Below are 21,850 nucleotides of genomic sequence, written 5' to 3'. Positions count from 1 at the left end.
CATCTGGATTCCAGTACCGGCTATGTGATTCCGGGCAAATGACTTAACATCTCTCTATCTCATATTTTTTTTAACTATAAATTGAAAATAAAAATCATACAGTTTTCTGGGTTGCATGAGCACAAAATGAAACTATATTCATAAAGTGCTTTTCAAACCTTGAAGCTGTATACAAATGCTATTGTTTTTGTTGCCCTTTTTGTAATAATTAAAACATTTAAACTAAAAGTAATAATTTGGTTCAGTTGAACTTTTATAATATTTTAATTTCAAATGAATGGTAATAAGTAGTAGAGAGGTAAAAAGCCCCACTGTAAGTTAGGAAGACTTTGTTTCAATTTCTTCCTCTGATATGTAATAGCTGTGTTACTCTTGGCTAACTCAGTGTTCCAAGGCTAAGACCCATGCAATGCTTATGGGTTTAGTGAACATTTCTGTGCAGATTCTTCCTAGATCAATATATCGAGAGTCCTAGTTTCAGTTTTAAACTCAGTTCTCAATTAGTCACTGCTTATTAGACTGTCAGTAGACATCTCAAACTAGTCACATCTCCAAAAAAATCACCTTTATAATTCTTATCTATCCTCAACATTCCTTTTTTGCCTCTTTTTTTCCTGTTGAAAGCACCATCATACTAATACATAGATTCATAATTTTGTAGGCCTCCTGGCCGTTTCATTGTCTAACCTCATGCCAAAATATAATCAAATGCCAAGTCTTGTTTAGAACATTTACATTTTTTACAAACTCTTACCTTTAGTCTTAGAATTAATACTATATATTTGTTCCAAGGCAGAAGAGTGGTAAAGGCTAGGCAATTGGTGTTAAGTGACTTGCCCAGGGTCACACAGCTAGGAAGTGTCTGAGGCCAGATTTGAACCTAGGATCTCCTCTCTAGGACTGGCTCTCAATCCACTGAGATACCCCAGTGCCCCAACATTTACATTTCTCCCATTAGTCCCTCCAGCTTATATCCATTTATATAGATGTCCTTTGTATGTATCAACTCTATGTATCAACTTAGTGTGCATCAACTGATTGAACTATTGTATTAACTTTCTAAATGATTCAATTGCTTCTAAACTATTCTCTTTAGTTCATCTTTTATATTCTATTAAAATAATCTTCTCAGTGAAGGCCTTTTCTTGCCACCAGTGATATAAACCTAGCATTCCAGGACCTTCTCTGTCTACTTCTGGACAATATTTCCAAATCACATCAAATTTGATCACTTACACAAAATCTTTCATTCTAACAGCTCTGGATTTTGAGAATGAACTCCTTTCTTCTCCCCTCAAGGTTCAGCACTCTGCTTAAAATAAAGTACTCAACATCCTCTTCTATTCCTTTGTTGAACTTTATCTACATATTGACCCTTTCTTTACCCTTTATACATTATTGAAGATATTTCATCACTGTTAGAGTATTTACTTCCTGAGGGTAGAATCTACCTTGTTTTTATTTTGTAGCCCCAGGACTTGGAAAAAAAAAGTTTTTTGAATTGAACTGGATATCTAAGAGATAAGAAGTGCATTGCTTCCAAGATATAAAGCATGAAAAAGCCCAAGTTTAATATCCTCAGACAAGGAAAAGAATTTTCTGTAAATGATAGACCCAGGAAAATCTAAAGCACAGTAGTGGCACAAATTAATTATGACATCATATTGTGATTAATGCCATGCAATTAGCATATTTTCTCTTTTTAAAAATATAATTGAGAAAATTTTTCCAGCCGGACTGTTGGCAATTGAACATATGTGTCCTATAATTATCTTGTAAATAAAAAAAATGAAATGTTCTACTGTAATTCACAATAGTTTATCAAAATTCAATTCTATTTCTGTACTTTTTTTTTAACCCTTGTACTTCAGTGTATTGTCTCATAAGTGGAAGAGTGGTAAGGGTAGGCAATGGGGGTCAAGTGACTTGCCCAGGATCACACAGCTGGGAAGTGGCTGAGGCCAGGTTTGAACCTAGGACCTCCTGTCTCTAGGCCTGACTCTCACTCCACTGAGCTACCCAGCTGCCCCCCTCTTTTACTTTTTATACTTTTTTATACTTTTGTACTTTTTATAATCCCCAAATCACTTAAAGAAAAGGGAAATTTTTGATAAGTGAAACATTTTCAGAATCTAAAACAATCTATTTATATTTTTGGCAAATATTCCATGGCATTATAGTCCTTATAGATAATTCTTTGGACTTATCTAGTTGTGTAAATTACTATGATATAGATCATTCCTTATCTCACAGAATAGTAGCATGAAAAGGGAAATAAAACAAGAATGAGAAAGTAGGGAAACATTCTATCAACTTTTTGGCATAAAAGGATCAATTTTCCTTTGGCAGAATAAGAGACTGATTCTCATCCTTTGCCTTTTTTCCATGAAATCATCCCTAAAATTAAAAAAAAAAATTATGACTTTCACATATACCCCATATTTGAATCTGATGGTAATAAATCATTGCTCAATATCTAGGGCAGCAGTATATCCCTAATAATATCCCTTCTCAATCTACAATGTATTTCATCTTCCTTCTGAACTGGTCTGCATTTACTAGAAATATTCTGATAAGTTGTAAGACAACACAGTCTGTCACTGATAGTAACATGTATAAGAAGTTGTTAGAAATTAGAGGCATATGTAGTTCATCAAGAATAAAACCTAAGCAAAAAAATATGTTCTTTAGACTTATTAATAGTATCATTCCTAATTCTAAACTGATAATCCTAATTATTGGGGCATGTGCAAGTACATCTAGGGTCTGCATACATAAAATATGTATAAAGGCCCCCTTGAGATTTTATAATTTCTAGACAGCTTTTCTACAGTGGAAGTAAGCTATAAGGTTATTTATCCTTCAATCATTGAATGTCTTTCTGCTTTACTTATGTGACAAAAGTGACAGATCTCTTCTATTTTTCTTTTCATTACATAATTTCTGTAGAAAATCTAATGAATTTGCTGCCATTTTTAATAAGCATTGGATGTGAAAAATAGCATATTCTGATATCCCCAAATCACCCATCACATACACAAAGTGTGAACACTGAAAAAAAAGGTTACTAATGGCCAAGATCGAAAATTATGGTAGCAAAATGACACCTGTCAGAAATTGCTAAAGGCAGGTTTCATATAGTGCTTTATGATAGAAATATTTTTAAAAATCATTTGGATGGACAGGTTTTGTCACTAGAAGCAAATTCTGATAGTGAGACATTACATGATAGATGATATTTGTTTCTCTGAGCTAATTCATTTATTCTTGGCACTTCTTGTTTCTAGCAGTGAACCTCTAGAAGCACATTCCAATTCAAAAAACAAAACAATCCATGAGAAGATTGAAATAAGCATTAAAAATGAGGCTTCATTTGTACCATGGGGTATCTTGGGAATTGTGAAGACTCAGATAGTTTGTACCATTTATTTAGTTCCTATCTTTAGTACCTACATTTTTGAGGCCCAGGATCTCACAAAGAAGGTTCTTTTTCATTTATGTACTAGTCTCCAAAGCTTCACTGTGTGGAAAAGAAGCCACATTAAATGGAAAAGATTATTTGTTCACTAAACAATGACATCCAATGATATTTGCGTTTGGATTAAAAATTAAAACAGTTGATGGTAAAATATTAAGTTGAGTTTAAATGTTTATATTTAATTGAGCAGAAATGAATCTGAATTATTTTAATATCAAATAATTCTAACTTAATTTGAACATAGTATCTATTCCATAGCACATAGTTTTGTAAACACAGACTTTCTTTAAAGACTTACAGACTCCCCCAAGTGGATATCTGTGAACTACAAGAAAAGTGCCTTTAAAGTAATTGACATTTAATGATTTTTTTTATCAATAGATATCTTTTTATTTGTCTGTATACAAACATAACAATTGATAATTTCTATTTTGGTGTGTGTGTGTGTGTGTGTGTGTGTGTGTGTGTGTGTATGTGTGTAACTTATGCCTGATACAAAGATGCATCCAGGTAGTGCTTTACTTCCACACTATCAGAGAACTCATTTCTCAAATCCAACTATCATCTTTTCTCCCAAACCTAGAAGTGAAATCAAATTGGGGTCTTTATTTAAAAAGTCTACTCATGATTTTATAGCCCCTCCACAATGCCCTACATTTTTAGGGGGAACTTATAAGGCACTATTGTTTAAATGCAATGGGATTTAGCAATTAGAGGAGGCAGGGAATATTACGGTCTGTTTCAGAATGCATTTTGATCTGAGTTACATTTAGCCGGACAGTCTGAATTCTGTTTTAACCAATTAAGCCATCCTGAGGAAAAAGAAAATAAAGCCCTCAGTAAATCCATTGAACTTACCATCTTCAGACATTCTACTGCCTGTTATCGATTGTTTTAAGTGCCTACTAATGAGCCATGTATATATACCTGATGGGATGCTCTTACTAAACCACTTCAGAAGAGCTAAACTTACACAAAGAGGGAATAAACTGGGGTTGGAAGAACAGAAAGGAAGGCACAAGCTTAGGTTGGAAATCTCTGCGCCCTCAAGAAATGTCTGACTTCCTTAAGTGAATATGGTACCCGGGAAACTCCCCCAATATATTATCAAAAATTGTGCATCCTAGTCCTTTATCATTGTTCATTGCTACTTCCTGCAGCTGGTTAAGAACGAAAGTGAAATGGAAAAGGAACCAGTAGCAGCTGCTACTAGATATATTACTATCCAGGCTTACAGATTTTGAAAAGAACTGAAAAGCAGAGTAAGGTATTTAGCCAAGTGGAATAGAGAATGACGGAATAAAGAAACCATAAGCCAGGTGTTACACACCTTTGATTCCCACAGAACAAACACACTCCCGCTCCCATTCCTGAGTCCCATTCCCACAAATAACATACAAGAAAACTAAACTCTTTTCAAAGGAAAGAAACAATAAAGGATCACTTTCTTACTATTTCTCTAGTTCTGGAGCTAAAGTCGTGTTTTGTTTTGTTTTCTTCTTCCCTCTCCAATTCAATGAATAAATGAATAAGAAACCATTAAGCCAGACCAATGGGCAGCTACAGTTTTGTGAGAAAAGCAGCAATGGTCACATGTTAGGTATTAGTGATTTCGGGAGTAGGGGGGAGAGGGTGATAGGGTGCTGAAGTCGCAAACCTTTGGATTTGGAAGGAAGGAGATGTTGTTTTATTTTCATTTATCTTATAAATAACCCGCGAAAAGAGAAAAGGAAAGCTTCATAGCTTCTTTTCACCATCCTCCTTCTCCGAGTTTCCCACTTTCTTCCTACTTCTGCGTTTTCTCCTTTTCTCCACCATTAAACTCCAGCTAGTCAGTCAGTCCCCTTCACCCCTTTCCCTTGTCCTGTTCCAGGCAGGTGCTGCTCTTGCTGTAAAAGCCAAAGAGATGCAGTGGTTGCTGTGGGGCGGCAGCTCCCACGGCTTCTGGACGCTTCTCCCCCCCACTCTTTACTTGAGTGTGGCAGGCAGGCTGGCAGGCAGGGCTGAGCCAGCAGTGTGTACTGAGGGGGAGGAGGGAGGAGAGCGAGCGAGCTGGGGGTGGTGGTGAAGGCAGCGTGTGACAGATGTACTCCTCTGACAGCTCTCGGTATCAGCCCAGTGGCTTCCTGCCATTGGCTCAGTGCAATGGACCGGCAACGCCGCACACTATAATAACACTAATGCCTGCGAGAGGCAACAACTCTGATTCCTTCTGCAAAATCGAGGAGATGCTGCTGCTGCTGCTGCTCTCATTGCCACGACTCAGGCTGCTCCTCTCCCTTCCTCCTGTTCTGCACTGAGACACAAGCTGAGGCTGGTCCACACGCCTGCCTTCCTCAGCAACCCTTGTGCGCCCCTCACCCCAATCCTCACCTCTCAGTCTGGGATTCCCCTCCCTTCTCCTCTTCCAGTCAGTCTTCAAAGAGGAACCAAAAGGGAAAAGAAAAAAAGAAAAGGAGGGGGAGGGGGCAGCAAACCTTTCTCAGCAGAGCTAGGGAAAGAGGAGTTGAGCATTAGTGTCAACCCTTCCTTCCCAGGAGCAGGGATTGTGTGTATGCGTGTGTGTCCAGTGTGATTTGGCTGCACTTGGTGCCCACCACCACCCTCATCCAGTCCCGCGTGTGTGTGCTGCTGCTGCGGGCGAGGAGGTGCATGGAAGCAGCGGCTGCGGTGGTGGAGGAGGCGGCGGCTGCCCCATGGAGTGTTACTACATTGTCATCAGCTCCACGCATCTCAGCAATGGGCACTTTCGCAACATCAAGGGAGTTTTCCGAGGTCCCCTCAGCAAGAACGGGAACAAAACTCTGGTAATTGCCTCTGTTTTCTACTGGTCTCAGCAGTCCTCTGCCTAGGGCACTGTGGAGGGGTTGGGGGAAGGCGAATAGGGGAGGCTGTGATGATTACAAGATTCTACCGAGAAGGTCTGCTTGAGTGTTTTTGTTTATTGGGGGTGGGGGGTGGGGGTGGGAAGGAGAGCTTGGAAAAGGCACGCTCAAGAATGGGGAGGGGGTGTGTGTGCTCTACAACCCGCGCCTTTTGATGCTGACTTTTTTTTTTCCCCTCACTTAAAGCCTTTGAGTCTCTCTCCAGCCCTGGGGAATAATTCAGAATTTCTCTGATGAATCTAAGTAAATTGTGTAGTCCAGACCTTATGTGGAAACGGGAGAATGTTAAAAACAAACAAACAAATAAATAAATAAAAGAGAGAGACGTGGTGGCAGTCGGGGATCTAGGAGGAACCAAGCTCTCAGAATGTCATTCAGTATTGAGAGCTGAAGGTGAACAAGGGTGTGGGTGCCATTGATGAGGGTGGTGAGCTGTCTGGCCAGTGCAGCTGAAGTGATGGGATGCTGAATGGGTCTCTGAAGTCTTTTTATGTAGGATGGTTACAGTGATGACAGTCAAAGTTCCTAAAGTGAGACATTGTAGAACCTCTCAGTCTTCCCACCTCCCATCCAGTCGCTGCACCAAGTAAAATCGGAGCCAAGTACAGTCAACTCTCAATTAACCATCCTAATGAGATTGGAAGAAAGTGTGAAGGCACAGCATTGTCTATATCAGATCCGGAACTGATAGAAAACACGTTAGACAAGCAAGGAACCTGGGCAGTCACTGGTAGGTTCTCCTTGCCCTTCTCCCACCTATCAGAGTCCTGATAGAAACAGCACTCAGGATTGGGTGGGATGATGCGTTGACCTTAGAGCTAAGGAGTGGGGGTGAGGGAGAGCAAAGCTTCTGACTGGTGATCAGAACATGCCTTGGCTAATGAAAACTCCCAGTATAAATGACTGGAGGAAGATTCGCTGAAGTCTCACATTTGGAAGCAAGGGGAGAGAGCTCAGGTCCATAAGCAGAAAGGTGGAAGAAAATCCAAAATATGGGGTTGGTGGTGAGGGAAAAAAAGGAAGAAAGGAAGAAAGAAAGTTGAGGCTGGGAATCAGGAAATAAATACTGATAACACGAGCTCACTGGCAATCCAATTTTTTTTTGTGGTATTATTTATTATGTAGATATTTGGAATAGAAAGTGAAAGACAAGGGTAGCAAGTTGGAAAAAATTTGAAAATACTAAGTAGCAAAATAATAATAATTATTATACATACCTGTTACCTTTTGTACAAGGAGTTCCTGATACACACTTTCTAACAAAGACAGGCAAACTGTTTTGCAATTTAAAATATTCAATTTAATCTTTGAGAGTTGACCTGGAACACAGAGAAGTTAAATGACTTTTCTAGGATCACTGAGCTAATGTAGTTCAGAGATGGTCTTTCCACCTAGTTTGCCATCCTCAAAAATCATGCTGCCCCTAAAGGTAGTGAAATGTCTCTACATTGCCTCTTTTCATTTCTAGAATTTAACCTACATTTGCCAATGAAAGCAACTAAAGTTCTGTTTTATCAGGATATGTGAACATTTCAACCAGATATTTTGGGAAAGCAATTTTTTGGGAAAAAGTAAATTTGAATAAATTATAGAGATGTGAGTTTATTTTTATTCAGTTTATGTATCTTTTGAATCTAATATTCTCTATTTCCCAAATAATACCTCTCTATATGTCAATAATAATACCCTAATTTATTGAAAAAGGAAAAGTGTACTCTCCCGTTCCCCCCTTTTTAACCATGCGAAGAGGAAAGACATTAACTGCTAAGAAAAGGCTCTTTTTAGCATTTCAGTTCTATTGATCTTTTGGGGGAATTCAAACACTTAACATGTTTATCCCTTAAAACCATGACCATAATTATAATTCTTATAATCATTGGTGATTAGTTTTTTCTAAAAAGTCATTTTGTATGTTGTGGGTGGAGGGGATTGGCAGATAAATCTGCTGACTTAAGAGTTCCATCTAATTAATTCCTAGTGTACTGTGAAGAGTACATAACAAATGAAAGAACTATATCAAATATCAATGGCTTACTATTTTGCAATTTACTTAAAGATTTTAGTTTGACTTACAAATTCTTTAGGTCATCCTTTCACTTTCTAGCAAGAATTGACTGACTTAGACAACCTTTTTTATTGTATATTTATGAAGATTTTAAAGTCAAATTGATTTAAAGAGATATTCATAAAGTACTTAGCAAAGTTCCTGACACATAGTAAGCACTATATAAATGTGTATTCCTTTCTTTCTTCACCTATAGGACACATTCTTTTTTTAATAAGGCTCAAAATTCTCATCCCATGTTTTTACATGGAGGTAATAAAGGGTAATAAATGTATTTGTTATAACAATTTACCCAGAAGTATGGGACTAGCAAAAATGCATATGGGATTTAGGAATAATTACTGTCATTTCTCTAGAAGCAGAAAAAGTAAAAAATTTATCATAATTGTAACAAGTAACATTATAAGAACCACAGATCTACTCTTACTAGAACTTGTATTTCCTGTTAGATTCACCGAAATGGCCCAAAGTTTATATTCTATCATAAGAGCTTTAAAGGAATTGAAGTCACTTGAAACACCTTTTCCCCAAATTCAACCATTATGGATATAAATACTTACTTTAAGGTACATACTATATTTACATAAAGCTGAAATAGCATAAATTTCTCTCAATTTCATAAAAACATTATAGATATTTTAGTATGTATATATCACTTAATGGATGAGAAAGTGATTGATTTTTAACTTTATTAGAAATATTTGGAATACTTTGATAGTCTAATAAATTTTAATGTTTTCATGAATGTTTTTAAACTTCTAGGAATTTGATTCCTTTAATGTACAATCTGAAGATTCCCTTCTTATAAACATTTACAAGTTTTGCATACAAATAAAGCACATCCAAATGTATTTTAGTACACTTTCTTGAAAAATAAAATGGACCACTAAGCTTTTGCAAATCTTTTGTAGTTGTTTCTCTAGTAAAATATAATGTGTATGTTGTTTTTAAAAAAATACTGCTATGTAAGATATTTATGGTGTTTAAAATGTGCTTGCATTGTTTGAAGTGACATTATTTCAAGAGAGAATCACTGAAGTCATTTGAAAAAAAAAAGGTAAAAATTTTTCCAAGCCTGTTCTAATCACTTAAAAAAAAAGAAAATGCCTATATATTGTCTAAGTCTTAAACTGTCTGACTTAACTAATTCACTTAAGTGTGTAGGACACTTTTAGGAAAATATATTATTTCCATTATATTTCTTTATCCTGTATATTAATTTTAGAATTATAAAAAGTTATACTACAAACAGAAATATTTAGGTCTCATTGAAATCTTCCAAATTGTTTTTTAACTGTCTAGAATTTATGAGTTTTACTCAGAACTCAGAATATCTTTAAATGTAGGATAGTCTTTTATACAGAGAGATGTGATGAACTCTGAGTCCAAATTGAAATATAATTTTCCCACTTTGTATTTTGAATTTCTTGAAATATGGCCAATATGGAAAATGCATGATTTCACTTGAATAACTGATATATTGCTTGCCTTCTCAGTGAGTGGAGAGGGTACTGGGAAGGAAGGAAAGAATGCTAAAAATAAATAATAAATAATAAATTAAAATGTAATATAGGTCACAGATTAAATCATGTCATACAAATGACAGTGAAAAGTATACAAATTGCAAAAGTTTAGTTAACACAGCAAAATTGTCCTTTTTATAACTTTTTTGGGAAGCAAACTGTAAGTCCATTGATATGATAGAATGTTGGCAGCTTTAAATTGATATTTTGTGGCAAATTGTGTGTAAAATAAAATAAGACTCTAATTGTGAACTAAAATATATGTTTGCCAAAAACATCATGTATTTAATAACAATGAATATAATTTTCTTATTTCTTTCACCTCTATCTTCTCCCTTAATCATAATAATTAAATATATTAAATTCAAAATAATGTATACACTGTCCCACATTAAAATGATTGTTCTTTATGGGAAAGGTCAATTGTCTTCCCATATTTGTGTAATTGCTCATTAACACATCATTTGTTTTTCATCAAGACTTTCTTTTTTCCTCCACAAGAAAAGATGTTTACTTAAAATCATTTTTAGAAGAACATTCAGATAAATTAGTCTTTGATAAATCATGTTGAATTCATCCACCATTCTTTTGTTAATAATTCTGGACCTTTGTACAGTTGATAGCATTATACCTACTCTACAGATTGTTCCAGCACAAAGTAAGAGAACTGCTTACATTTTCTCTAAAGTCTACTACAAAATTCAAGAAATAAAAGGGTTTAGTTATGATACATTTTGCTTTGTAAAAAGATGCCCACTCATATATTGTGTTGGGTTGCAGAAATTTCCTTCCTATTCTTGACATTAGTATTCTGGTAACATTGCTTTCCTAAGGTGGAATAAAGCAAATAATGCAGAAGAATTTTAATGTCAACATCTAGACTCCCTAAATCAACAAATAAGTTTATATCTGTTACTTTCCATTTCCAGCAACGAAAATATGTACCAGAATATCAAGAAAATATGTATTTAAGTGTATTCATTCATTTATTTATTCACTCAGAGGGACTGCAATATATTATGCACAGTTCAAGTTATACCTATCTTCACAGTTAAGTTGTACTAATGGATAAACACAGATATTATTTACTTGGAAAATTGGACCATTAAAAATTCATAGTTATGAGGTTAAAATCATTTCCTGATTTTCTCCTTCTCAGTGCAATGTTATTGTTCATTTTGGTTATTTTCCTGGGTTTAAAACAACTTGTATTTAAAGTTAAAATTTTAATAATATATGTGAAGTTTTACTTTTAATTCATTCAGAATTTTATGTATTTGATAATTTCTTATATATTTCCATAAGATATTTTGCAAATATCAGTAAATTGATTTACCTTTCAAAACAAGGGACATGAGTATTGCAATTAAGCTACTTTTAGGGAAAAAAAGATAGTGGCTGGTAAAGACAAATAAAAGCTTATTCTTGATAGGTGAGGTGTTCCAAAAGAGAAGTGACTTTTCTGACAACTTTTTTTCAGTTTCAAAGATCTGTGATTGTATCAGTATTGGTATTGTTGCGACCACTTAGTATACAGTAGACAGTCTCAATGATTTGATATAGTTAACAAAAATTAATCTCCAAATGGCCAACCATTTATTTATGAGTGTCCCCATATGCTCTCAGAAGTATGAACTGGAGAAGAAATAAAATACAACCTATTTCAGAGCTTGTACTTGTAGCTTTGTTTTGTTGTTTTTGTTGTTGTTGTTTTAGCTTAGTGGCACTTGACAGAGGTTGCACACTCAATGAACACAGTCTTTCAGAAATCGAAATGGTCAAAACAATATGAGAAGCCATGAGAATGGAAATTACTAAAGATTTTTGTTCCTATTTTTCTAAAGTGGGAAATAGACTTGATAAATGCACATGATAAATGTACTCTATATGCAATTTAATAATACTGAAAGATTTCCTTTAACATCTGCTTTTTTTTAAATAAAAAGCAGTTTGTTGCAAATTACTTAGAGACCTATGTATTATACATTCTTTAATTTTTTTTTATTTGTAAGAAATTGACAGCATGGGCAACCTGTCTAGACAGATTAATAGGCTAAGGGAAGTCACTGACAAGTTGATATGTTGAGTACTCCAAAGACATGTCCATCAAGGTTTCAAATGATATTTTAAGAGAAACTTAATTCAGTAATACCTATACTTTTCTCTCAGTGGAATAATTTACCTTTTAATATGATCCTTTATATTGCTGTTGTACAAGGAGGGGCTTTACAGTGCTGTACCAATATAGTTAATATTTTAATTCTTCCAATAGTAGGATTTATTTGGAATTAAAGGTGAACCATAAAAAAGAATCACTACAGAATGAGAAGGTAGAAAGGGCTTGTGATTTTCATCAATGGATTTCAAATAATTACAGAATGCTTATAAGATTTTATGTATTACTGATGATCATTTTCTTGGTTTATTAGCATCATAGTCATGAAACTGCCCATAGAATTCAATTAATCCAACCCTCTCTTTCAATAAGTAAGGAAAGAAAAAAAAAACTTTTCTAAGGTCTCAGTATTAGCCTAGGCTGAACCAGGAGTTACAGTACTTCAGGATCCTAGTTCTGGATTTTCCACATGGTGCCTCAAGAACTTTTCACAGCATCTTCAAGCCAGTATAATTTTGTATTCACTTCATTTCATAAGCATTGTTTTATACCTATGTTTTTCTACAATATCCATTTATGTAGTTCCTCAGCTTTCTAAGATAGCCTCCAGTCTTATTAACTTGTAATATTCTTTTAGAAAGACAATAGTGTAAATTTGAGAATAAAATACTACTTCATTTTGAAAATGCCATCTGTCAGTCAGGCTGTTTGTTGTCTTTGGTCTTTTTCTTTATTATTCAGAATATTTTTACTTGACTATTTTAAATAAATATGTTATAATTCAAATGAAAGCTTATTTGGGGTATCATGCTTCTTAAGTTATTTTAAGTAAAAAATACTAATTTTCAGATAGGACTATGATGATTCACTTAATTTTCACAATAACCTTCTGATTTCACAGAAGCCCTACTTTTGCAGCCCTGTAATTGTATAATCCCGTTAGAAATATTTAAAGAAAATCAGTGGTAATAAATAACTGTTGTCTATGGTTGTCTTATTCATGCACTTTATATATGTGTTTATGTGTATATACATATACTATATATAGTAGAAATACTGATGGTACTAGGTATTACTAATAAAGAAAAACAGAGGCTCATGTTACTATCAGCTCTATACTAATTTTCCTTTTTTAATCTAAACAAGAAGTATCTTGTTTTTTGTCACTCCAAATCTTCCTTTCTCTCTACCCAAATCCTGGCATTTGTACCTTCCTTCCCCATAGAAACAATATCAACATGAAATTTCTAACTATTAAGGTTTCATTAATTTTGTTTGAAAATTTCTGCAATGCACTTGCTAATATGCTATCATATAAAGCAATATCAAATATTTTAAACTAAACTATAGTTGTCAAAATTAATGAGCAAAGTGCATTCCATGATATTGTGCTCTTCCTTCTTTATCATAATGGTCTTGTTATCATTAGTAGACATTTCTGTAATTACTTTTCTTTATTATTTGTATGTATCATTTTATTTAAAACTTTTAGAGACAACTTTTATTAAATGAAAATTTAGTGAAAAGGAATCAATCATCCTAGAATGTATAATATTATTTGCTTTACAATGAGCTAACTAGGTTTTTACAAACAAATATTAAAGTAACATTTGGCTCTAATTGGAAAAGGTTATGTTAGTAATTTTAAACTTGATTTTCCCTGAAAATCATCCTGCTAAAATTTTGTTTTTTTCTAGAACATGTTTCCTTAATGTAGGTTGGAAAATATTTTAATTACTTTATAAATAATATTCTATGTCATTTTGATAATTCAATAAATTATGTAAAATATAACTATGCACAGTTCAGTTTTAATACTTAATTGCAGGGGCTGTGGCTATTAATTATAATGACAAAAAATAGGCAGTGTCCTTAAGAGAGATAATGTTTTAAAAATGAAAATAATTGTTATAATTTAAAACTATTTTTAGTTTATTTTAAAACACTTGTAATGTCTGAAATGTATTGCGCATCAATCAATTTTATTTATGTTCCTGTGTTATTAGGTTTTTTAAAAGAAATTCTTTTGAGGGGGCACCTGGGTGGTTCAGTGGATTAAGAGTCAGGCCTAGAGAGGGAAGGTCCTAGTTTCAAATCTGGCCTCAAATACTTCCTAGCTGAGTGACCCTGGGCAAGTCACTTAATGTCTGTTGCCTTGTCCTTATTGTTCTTCTGCCTTGGAACCAATACACAGTATTGATCTAAGAGGAATGTATGGGTTTTTTAAAAGATTCTTTTGAATGTGATTTGTCTAAGAAAAGAAAATAAACATTTATGTTTATACTGAGGTGAATCTTGTTTTAAGATAGCATATGTACATCATGATATATATATATATATATATTTACATATGTGTGTATGTGTATGTTTGTATTTTTAACTCATTAGCAAAAATGAAGCTACTGTCTTTTTATGATTATTTTTTCTAAATCATGACATTTTCTAATATTTCTTGAAGTCTTATTAAAACTTCTTCCTTTTAGGAATCTTGGAGTCAGATGTAGATCAAAGCAAACTATTTCTCGTTTAGTTTATTCATGGTTTTATTTTGGGATTTCGGTTTTATATGAGTATTCTCTCACAACAATGACAAATATGGAAGTATGTTTTACATGATAATACATGGATAGCTCAGATCAAATTGCTTACCATTTCTGAGATGGAAAAGGGAAGGAAGAGAGGGAGAAAATTTGGATCTTATATTTTCAGAAAACATGAGTTGGAAATTATTACATGTAAATTGGAAAATAAATTATATTTAAAAAATTTACTTTTAAACTTGTTTAAACAAAAAGTATTTTATTTATTTTATTGTATATGAAGAATAAAAAGCATATAATCTTTTGAATATTATTAAAATGTCTATTTTTAAAAAGGGATTACTAATATCCTTGTCAAATAGCCTTATATGATCTTTTATATTTTAAATAAACATAAATGATGAAGTAAATGAACCTATACATGATGAACAGTGCTTATCTATTTCATGCAATTATAAATCAGAATTTAATAGACATAGTCCTCTTTTGTATTTTCAAACTTCAAATATACATCTTATTTTATTTCTTAATCTGGCTTCCAGCTTAAGGGATAACATTTGAGTTAGTTCCTAGTGTTTGTTCCTGAAAATGAAATAATTTCATCCTCTACCTTCTAGAACCTTTTATTACAAGTATACTTTTATTCATCTTTGTAAGAAGAACAATCAAAGGTTTAGAAATAGTATAAGTAACTATATCCTTTTGCACAGATGATCCAAATTGTGTTTTTGATTTAAAAGAAACTAGGAATAACAGAAAAAATAGCATTTAGCATTGCAGGTTTAATAAAATGGTGAGATAGTCAACCAGCTATCTTTTATTGAGTGTTTATTATGTGTCTGACACTGTTAAGTACTGGAAGGAAGGCAAAAATAGTCCCTTTTTTCAAGGAGCTTACATTCTAGTGCTATGGACCAACCTGAGTGAATTGAAAACACAAATGGAGAAAAATTATCAAAAATAAATAGAATGCAATAACACAGATAATGATACAATTGGTTTTCTATATAAATATGCAGCCTGCAAAGATCTTTGCCTGTGTTTGAGCGGTCCTTGTTTCTGTTTGAATTTGAGAGCTTAGGAGAAGATAATATGTAATTAATTCTGTACATGCAATATTAGTACATAGAAAATAGATGTAAGGTTATCTTAGAGGAGAAGACTTCAAGGCTTCATTCAAAAGTCAGCATTTGAGCTAAATCTCTTGGAGGAAGTCAGGAATTCTAAAACGGAAAGATGAGGAAAGAGATTGGAAACAGCTAGAAAAAAGAAAGGCACATAGAAAGGAGAAGGAATAACAGCAAATAGGTCTTATTGGAGTTGACCTTCTTAAAGTAATAGTAAGTAGGCTAATCTGTCTGGATCATGGAGTCCATGAAGCCATAAACATATAAGCCCATATTGATTATTTGGGTTCCCAGCAGAGAGCAAACCTCAAGAGAAATGGGTTGGAGGACAAGAAGGCTTGATGAAATAAAAGGGAATTTGAAAAAACCGGAAACATTGGGTTCTGACAAAGAGAACATGCCCTATAGGGATAAGAAAAGAGTAGGATAAAAACCTTAGAAGATGAGGACCAGCAAGAGAACTCTGGGTACAGAACATGGAGAAGTAAGAAACAAAATTTGAGCACTTTTATTTCTACAGAATAGGTATATAAAGAACACCCCATGCATTCTTTCTGACTTTAGAACTTTTAAAAATATATAACTCTTTTACAGAGATCAAAGTACACCTTGGTAATTCATCTCCTGCATAGACTGAGCTGTAAAGCAATGCCACCACTGATTACTATAGAATATACTGCCATGGCTTTTTTCTTGCCTTTCATGTCATGGTGAAATACCCTCTCTTTGGTCCGTACTTAATACAACAAAGTTTATTTTCATATCACCATGTACAATTCTCTATCTGAAAGTTTATTCTATCTTTCTATCTATCTATCTATCCATCTATATCCTTCTATCTATCCTCCTGTCTATTTATCTATCTGCATATTCTGCACCCCAAAATTTAACAGTTCATATTCATTTACAATGCTGGCTACTGTAATTTACTGGAATTCATTTCTTAAATTCTTGTTTCAGCTTTGCAGAATATGAAGTCCATAGGAGACAGAACATCCACATTTTTACATCTTTGACAACAGTCTTTGGAATAACTATTCTCTGGAGATCTCCCATAAAAACCTTTCCTTTGCCACATTAAAGCCTTGGAACATTTTTTTGACTCAGAGACATCTGCCTCTCTGGAACTGCTACCCTAGTAATTCTTCTAATTGTCTCCAATTAATTAAATTGGATAAAAACTTCCCATTAATAGTATTTACTTTCAATGTCTTATTTGGAGGAATCTGGCTATACTGTTAGAAATTGTTCTCCTCACTAGAAGGAAAGAGGAAAGGACTCCTAAAGACAAAGTTTTAGTGAGTATAACATAACTCATATACAGTTGTACTATAAAAAAGTAAGCCTGGCATCATGCAAAGAGGCCTAGCATAGAGTCAGAAAGAACTGCTTTACCTCTAATACATACAGGTTGTGTTAACTTTGTCATATTACCTCTCATTGGGCAACTTTCTAAGATTAAGTTGCAAAACAGTTGTTGATCTTCACGGAATTTCTTCACTGGGAAAAGTTGAAAACAGTTATAAAAACACAGAATTGTCCCACAACTTACTACACACATGTACATAAATGTATTCAAGTATGCACATAAAGACATATATGTGTATAGACATACACACATAATTGTTGACTTAACTAGTGTCATTTCAATTTCATTGAGCAAGTAGCCAATACAGAAAGAAAAAATAAATTCAATGTAGTTGATGTTTCAAAACACAAATCATGTGTATATTCTACTAAATATTCTTGGTAGCTTTCCATTTTCACTAGTAGTTTTAATGCTAATGCAATATGCTCCCAAAATATAGATGATTGGTGACCTCTGAACTTTGCAGATTGTCACAATTGGGTGCAAAATCCTTTCAGCTGAAGTTTACATTTGATTTCTCTGCAGTTTACCAAAGACTTCTTTTGGTCTTTTGTCTTTTCATTTGTGAATGTCCCATTTGCTTTGATGCTAATGTGAGATATTATCAAGATTTTGAAATTTTATGACATGAACTATTGAAAAATATGAAATATGTTCCACTTATCATCATTTGGATGTTTATGCGGTGAGATATAAAATGTTAAATAAAATTTTCAGTATGTTAAACATGCAAGTTTATATCTGTTTTTATTCCTATAATGATATCAACAGTCCAATGTCTTGAAGGATAAATATGTCCTTATGTCCCAAATCAATATCTTAAAAATTTGAAATTATTCTTGAAATTGAAGTTCTTTCATACAAAAAGGTTCTATATTGCATATAAAAGTATATCAATATATATTATTTTAGTATTTCTAATCAGTATATAATATTTTCTTTGTATTTCTAATCAGTGTAAAATTACCTGTGTAGTATGAGAGTTGCATATTTCATGGTTCAGTACTTAAGGTAGTTGATGCTAATTAGTCTGTTTACTGATACCCTAAAAGCACGTGAGACTACATTGTCAGTGGGATTTTAATACCTATCATATTTCCTCATTTAACAATTACTGCAAGATTTTGCCATAGCAATGAAAAGCATTAATCATGAGATTAAGAAAGATGTACCCTACTTAAATTCCCTGTAAAATGTCTAGCATAGCTTCACAAAATTAAATGCTTACTGAACATTTCTAGGCATCAACAACGCATTTCAATGATAATATTTGTTATTGTTTTTTATAATTCAAAATACTTTCAGAATTATTTTCTTGAAGTGTACTATGCCATGATTAAATATTTATATTGCCATTACAAAACATTCCATTTTATAAGCATAATACTATGGATACAATGTCATCATGTCAACTGTAGGAAACTTTCAAAAGCAAAAAATTATATGTTTTTTTTTGTCAATTATGTGACATAACATGTGTCCATGAAATTAAAGCAAAACTCTTTCACATATATTTTATCATTGGATACTAATCATATTCATGCAAAGATGGGAAAGGCAGAAGTCAACTGATCACCCTGGGAAGTAAAAGAGATTTCAATAGAAATTTATTTTAAATATTGATCTGTCCAAAATATCAAAGAAACTACTGGGTTATAAGAATCAGCACCCACTCATCCACTCATTTGTGAAAGTTTCCAAAATACTCCACAGGAGTGCTAGGATTTCCAAACAAATCAATCTCTAAATTATCTTTCAAGGGCCTTTAGTATAGAATTAAAGAAATCAGTTCTCTAGAAGAATAAGAAAAGAGAGAGCAACCACAAACAGCATCACATTAAAGAGAAAAAAAGCACAACTAAATTTATATGGTGCTTTAGTGATTTAAACTACTTATTTACTTAAGGAAGATTCATAACACTCATAATGTTATTGTGGGTGTCATTATTAACATATTATCATTACAATGTATAAAGAAATAGAGACTCAGAGATTAATTGATTTACCCATACTAGACACATCTACTAATTGGAATAGAAGAGACTCAAATCCTACTGATAAACCACTTCACTTAAGATATCCTAGCCTGATAGTAGATAACAATCAATCAATCAAAACAAATATATATGCTTGTGATATACTTAATAAAAAAGAAAACTATCACTAGGCTGCTAGGTGGCACAGTGAATACAGTTCTTGGCCTGAAGTAAGGAAGACTTGAGTTCAAATCTAGTCTTATAAACTTACTGACTGTGAGAACCTGGGCAAGTAACTTAACCTTCATTTGCTTTGATATCCTCCATTGTAGAGTGGGGTTAATAATAGTTTCCACCTACCATCATTGTTATGAGCAGCAAATCAGATAATTGTAAAAAGAGTTTATAGCATGTCATAGACTGATACTATTATTAATGCTTATTTTCTTTCCAAACTGAAAGGAACTTACATCCTAATGAAGGCAAAAAGTATATACCAGATAATTATATGGAAATAAATATAAATAAATGTAAATAAAGTAAATACATAACAATTTGGGGGAGAGAGCAGTAGGAATTAGGGGAATATGAAAGACAATTGAGAAGTATATGCTTGGAGGCTGGTTTATAGAAAAAGAGAAATTTTATGAGGCTCTCATAAAGGGAAATGAAAAGGGAATGATTTCCATGCAGGAGTGTTATCAGATACAAAAGTTCAGAAAAAGATAATACCTGAATGGAACAAAGAGAAGGTCCATTTGATTAGGTTGTTGAGTGAGTGAGGAATGCCAACAGGGCTAAAAAGATAAGATGGGCCCAGATTGTGAAATCCTTTAGAAATTAAGCAGAAGAGTATATTTTATCCAAGAGGCATTAGGGAGCCTCTGGAGTTGATTGATTATGTGATAGTCAGATCTACACTTAGGAAAGTTGCTTGCCAACAATTTGTATGATGGAATGAATTAGAAGAGAAGAGGAAGGAAAAACAGGAAATCAATTATTCTGACACTCAATTCAGTTCAACATCTGAATAAAAGTCCCAGATTATCCAAATTTCCAGAGATTAAGTTCAAGGAACTCCTGCAATAGAGTACTACAACTATAGTACTTTTCTACTTGACTTGAAATTTCATGAGTGTACAGACCTGTGTTGGCAAAACTATGGGGAACATAGGAGAGTGCTCCTTTCGCCCTCTCCACAGGAACATGTGACATATCTCACATGACTCACCCCTCTGCCTTATAGGCCATTGGGAGTGCTTGCTTCCTCCCCTGTCTGGGGTAAGGTGGGGGGGGGGCTGAAATGCAGCTTGAGGGTTGCACTTTGGGCACCTGATCTTTAAAAAGGTTCACCATTACTGGTATAGACTATTTTTTATTCTTCTTTGAATTCCCTTAAGTATCAGGCAGAATTTTTTTATATATATTAGATGTTTAATCTGTATTAATTGATTTATTTAATTAAGTTTTTTTAAAATAAACCTACAATTCTAGATAGTAACTAAGATTACTTTTTGAAAAATCAGTTTTATAGTGTCAAATGACTAACTCTCAATGTCTAAATTTCACATTTTAAGACTTTATAGGTAAAGTAAATATAGAGTTGAAAGTTACCTAGGTAATCCTGGAATTCCTCACTTATTGCAAGATTCAACTCAAGTTCCAATTTTAACATAAAATATTTTCTGATTTGACAATTGCAGGTGCCCATTCCCCCAAATCAACTTGTTTCTATTATATACGTACTATAGGATAGAAGCACATTTAGAGGTGAAGCCTTTTTACTTCTGTCTTCATAATACTAGTGCTTATCCTAGTGCCTGGTACATAATAGGTTGTAAATAAATACTGCTAGATATCAACTGTCTGATTTTAACATTCTGAAATGGTTACTGTTTTGTTGGAAGTTTTTATTTAAATTATTTAGATTTGGGCCTATTATTAAAAGTAAAGTAACTCAAAACCATAAAAAAGACCACAACCAACTCCACTAGAATCCATTGTGTTTATTTTTGTAACTTAATTAGAAATAGAATACTATAAAAAGTATGACAAACTCAATATCAAAGTATTTAAAATTCAAAGGAAATTAAGACATCATCTATTTCCGCAATTCTGACGGTGTGGTCTGGGCACTCCTGAAAATCTTTGAGACCCTTTTAGTGATTCCATGATATAAAAACTATTTTCATAATAATACTAAGATACCTTTAGTGACATATGTGGAAAATATCAGTAGATAGAATCCATATAAATAAAAACCTTTTGTAGGATAGGTCTTCAATATTTTTTAAAACAATAAATAAGTCCTGAGGCCAAAAATGTGTTAACCTCTGATCTACTCTAATCCTTTTATTTTATATAGGAAAGACACTACAATCCCCAAAACATAAATGACTTGTTCAGGATTATACAAATATTAAGAAAACTACCAATTCCTTAAATATAAACACTTTAACAAAACACTTAAATGTTTCACCAAAATAAATTATTTGAGAAGGTATTTTTCCTAATGGTTTTAGGATTAATTCTACCTTTTAATTCTGCAATAATAAAGTTATAGAATTTCATTAAATTTTAATATTATTTGACTATCCACCTTAATTATTCCTCCCCTAATAAAAATATTTTCAATTAATTCATTAAATAAATTTCAGAGGTTCCTTCTTGCCTATAAGATGTTTGAGTCAAACTTAAATTTTTTCTCCACTCTACCTCCAACCATGCCTTTTACCTTATTTACATTACTGCCTTCATGTACTTCAGGTTCT

The 21,850-nt window shown here is 33.2% G+C and overlaps 1 protein-coding gene across 1 annotated transcript in view; it reads left to right on the top strand.

Annotated features, from left to right (window-relative positions):
• Positions 1 to 6,174: 6,174 nt before the first annotated feature.
• Positions 6,175 to 21,850, top strand: part of ZNF804A (zinc finger protein 804A) — a 407,261-nt gene continuing 391,585 nt past the window's right edge. The window contains exon 1 of the mRNA XM_044666466.1: positions 6,175 to 6,285. Within this exon, the coding sequence (XP_044522401.1) occupies positions 6,175 to 6,285 (111 nt within the window). The remainder of the gene's footprint in view (positions 6,286 to 21,850) is intronic.

This window comes from Gracilinanus agilis, chromosome 3, assembly GCF_016433145.1.
Source record: "Gracilinanus agilis isolate LMUSP501 chromosome 3, AgileGrace, whole genome shotgun sequence".
Classification (NCBI taxonomy): Eukaryota; Metazoa; Chordata; class Mammalia; order Didelphimorphia; family Didelphidae; genus Gracilinanus; species Gracilinanus agilis.
This window is presented reverse-complemented; position numbering and strand designations above follow the sequence as displayed.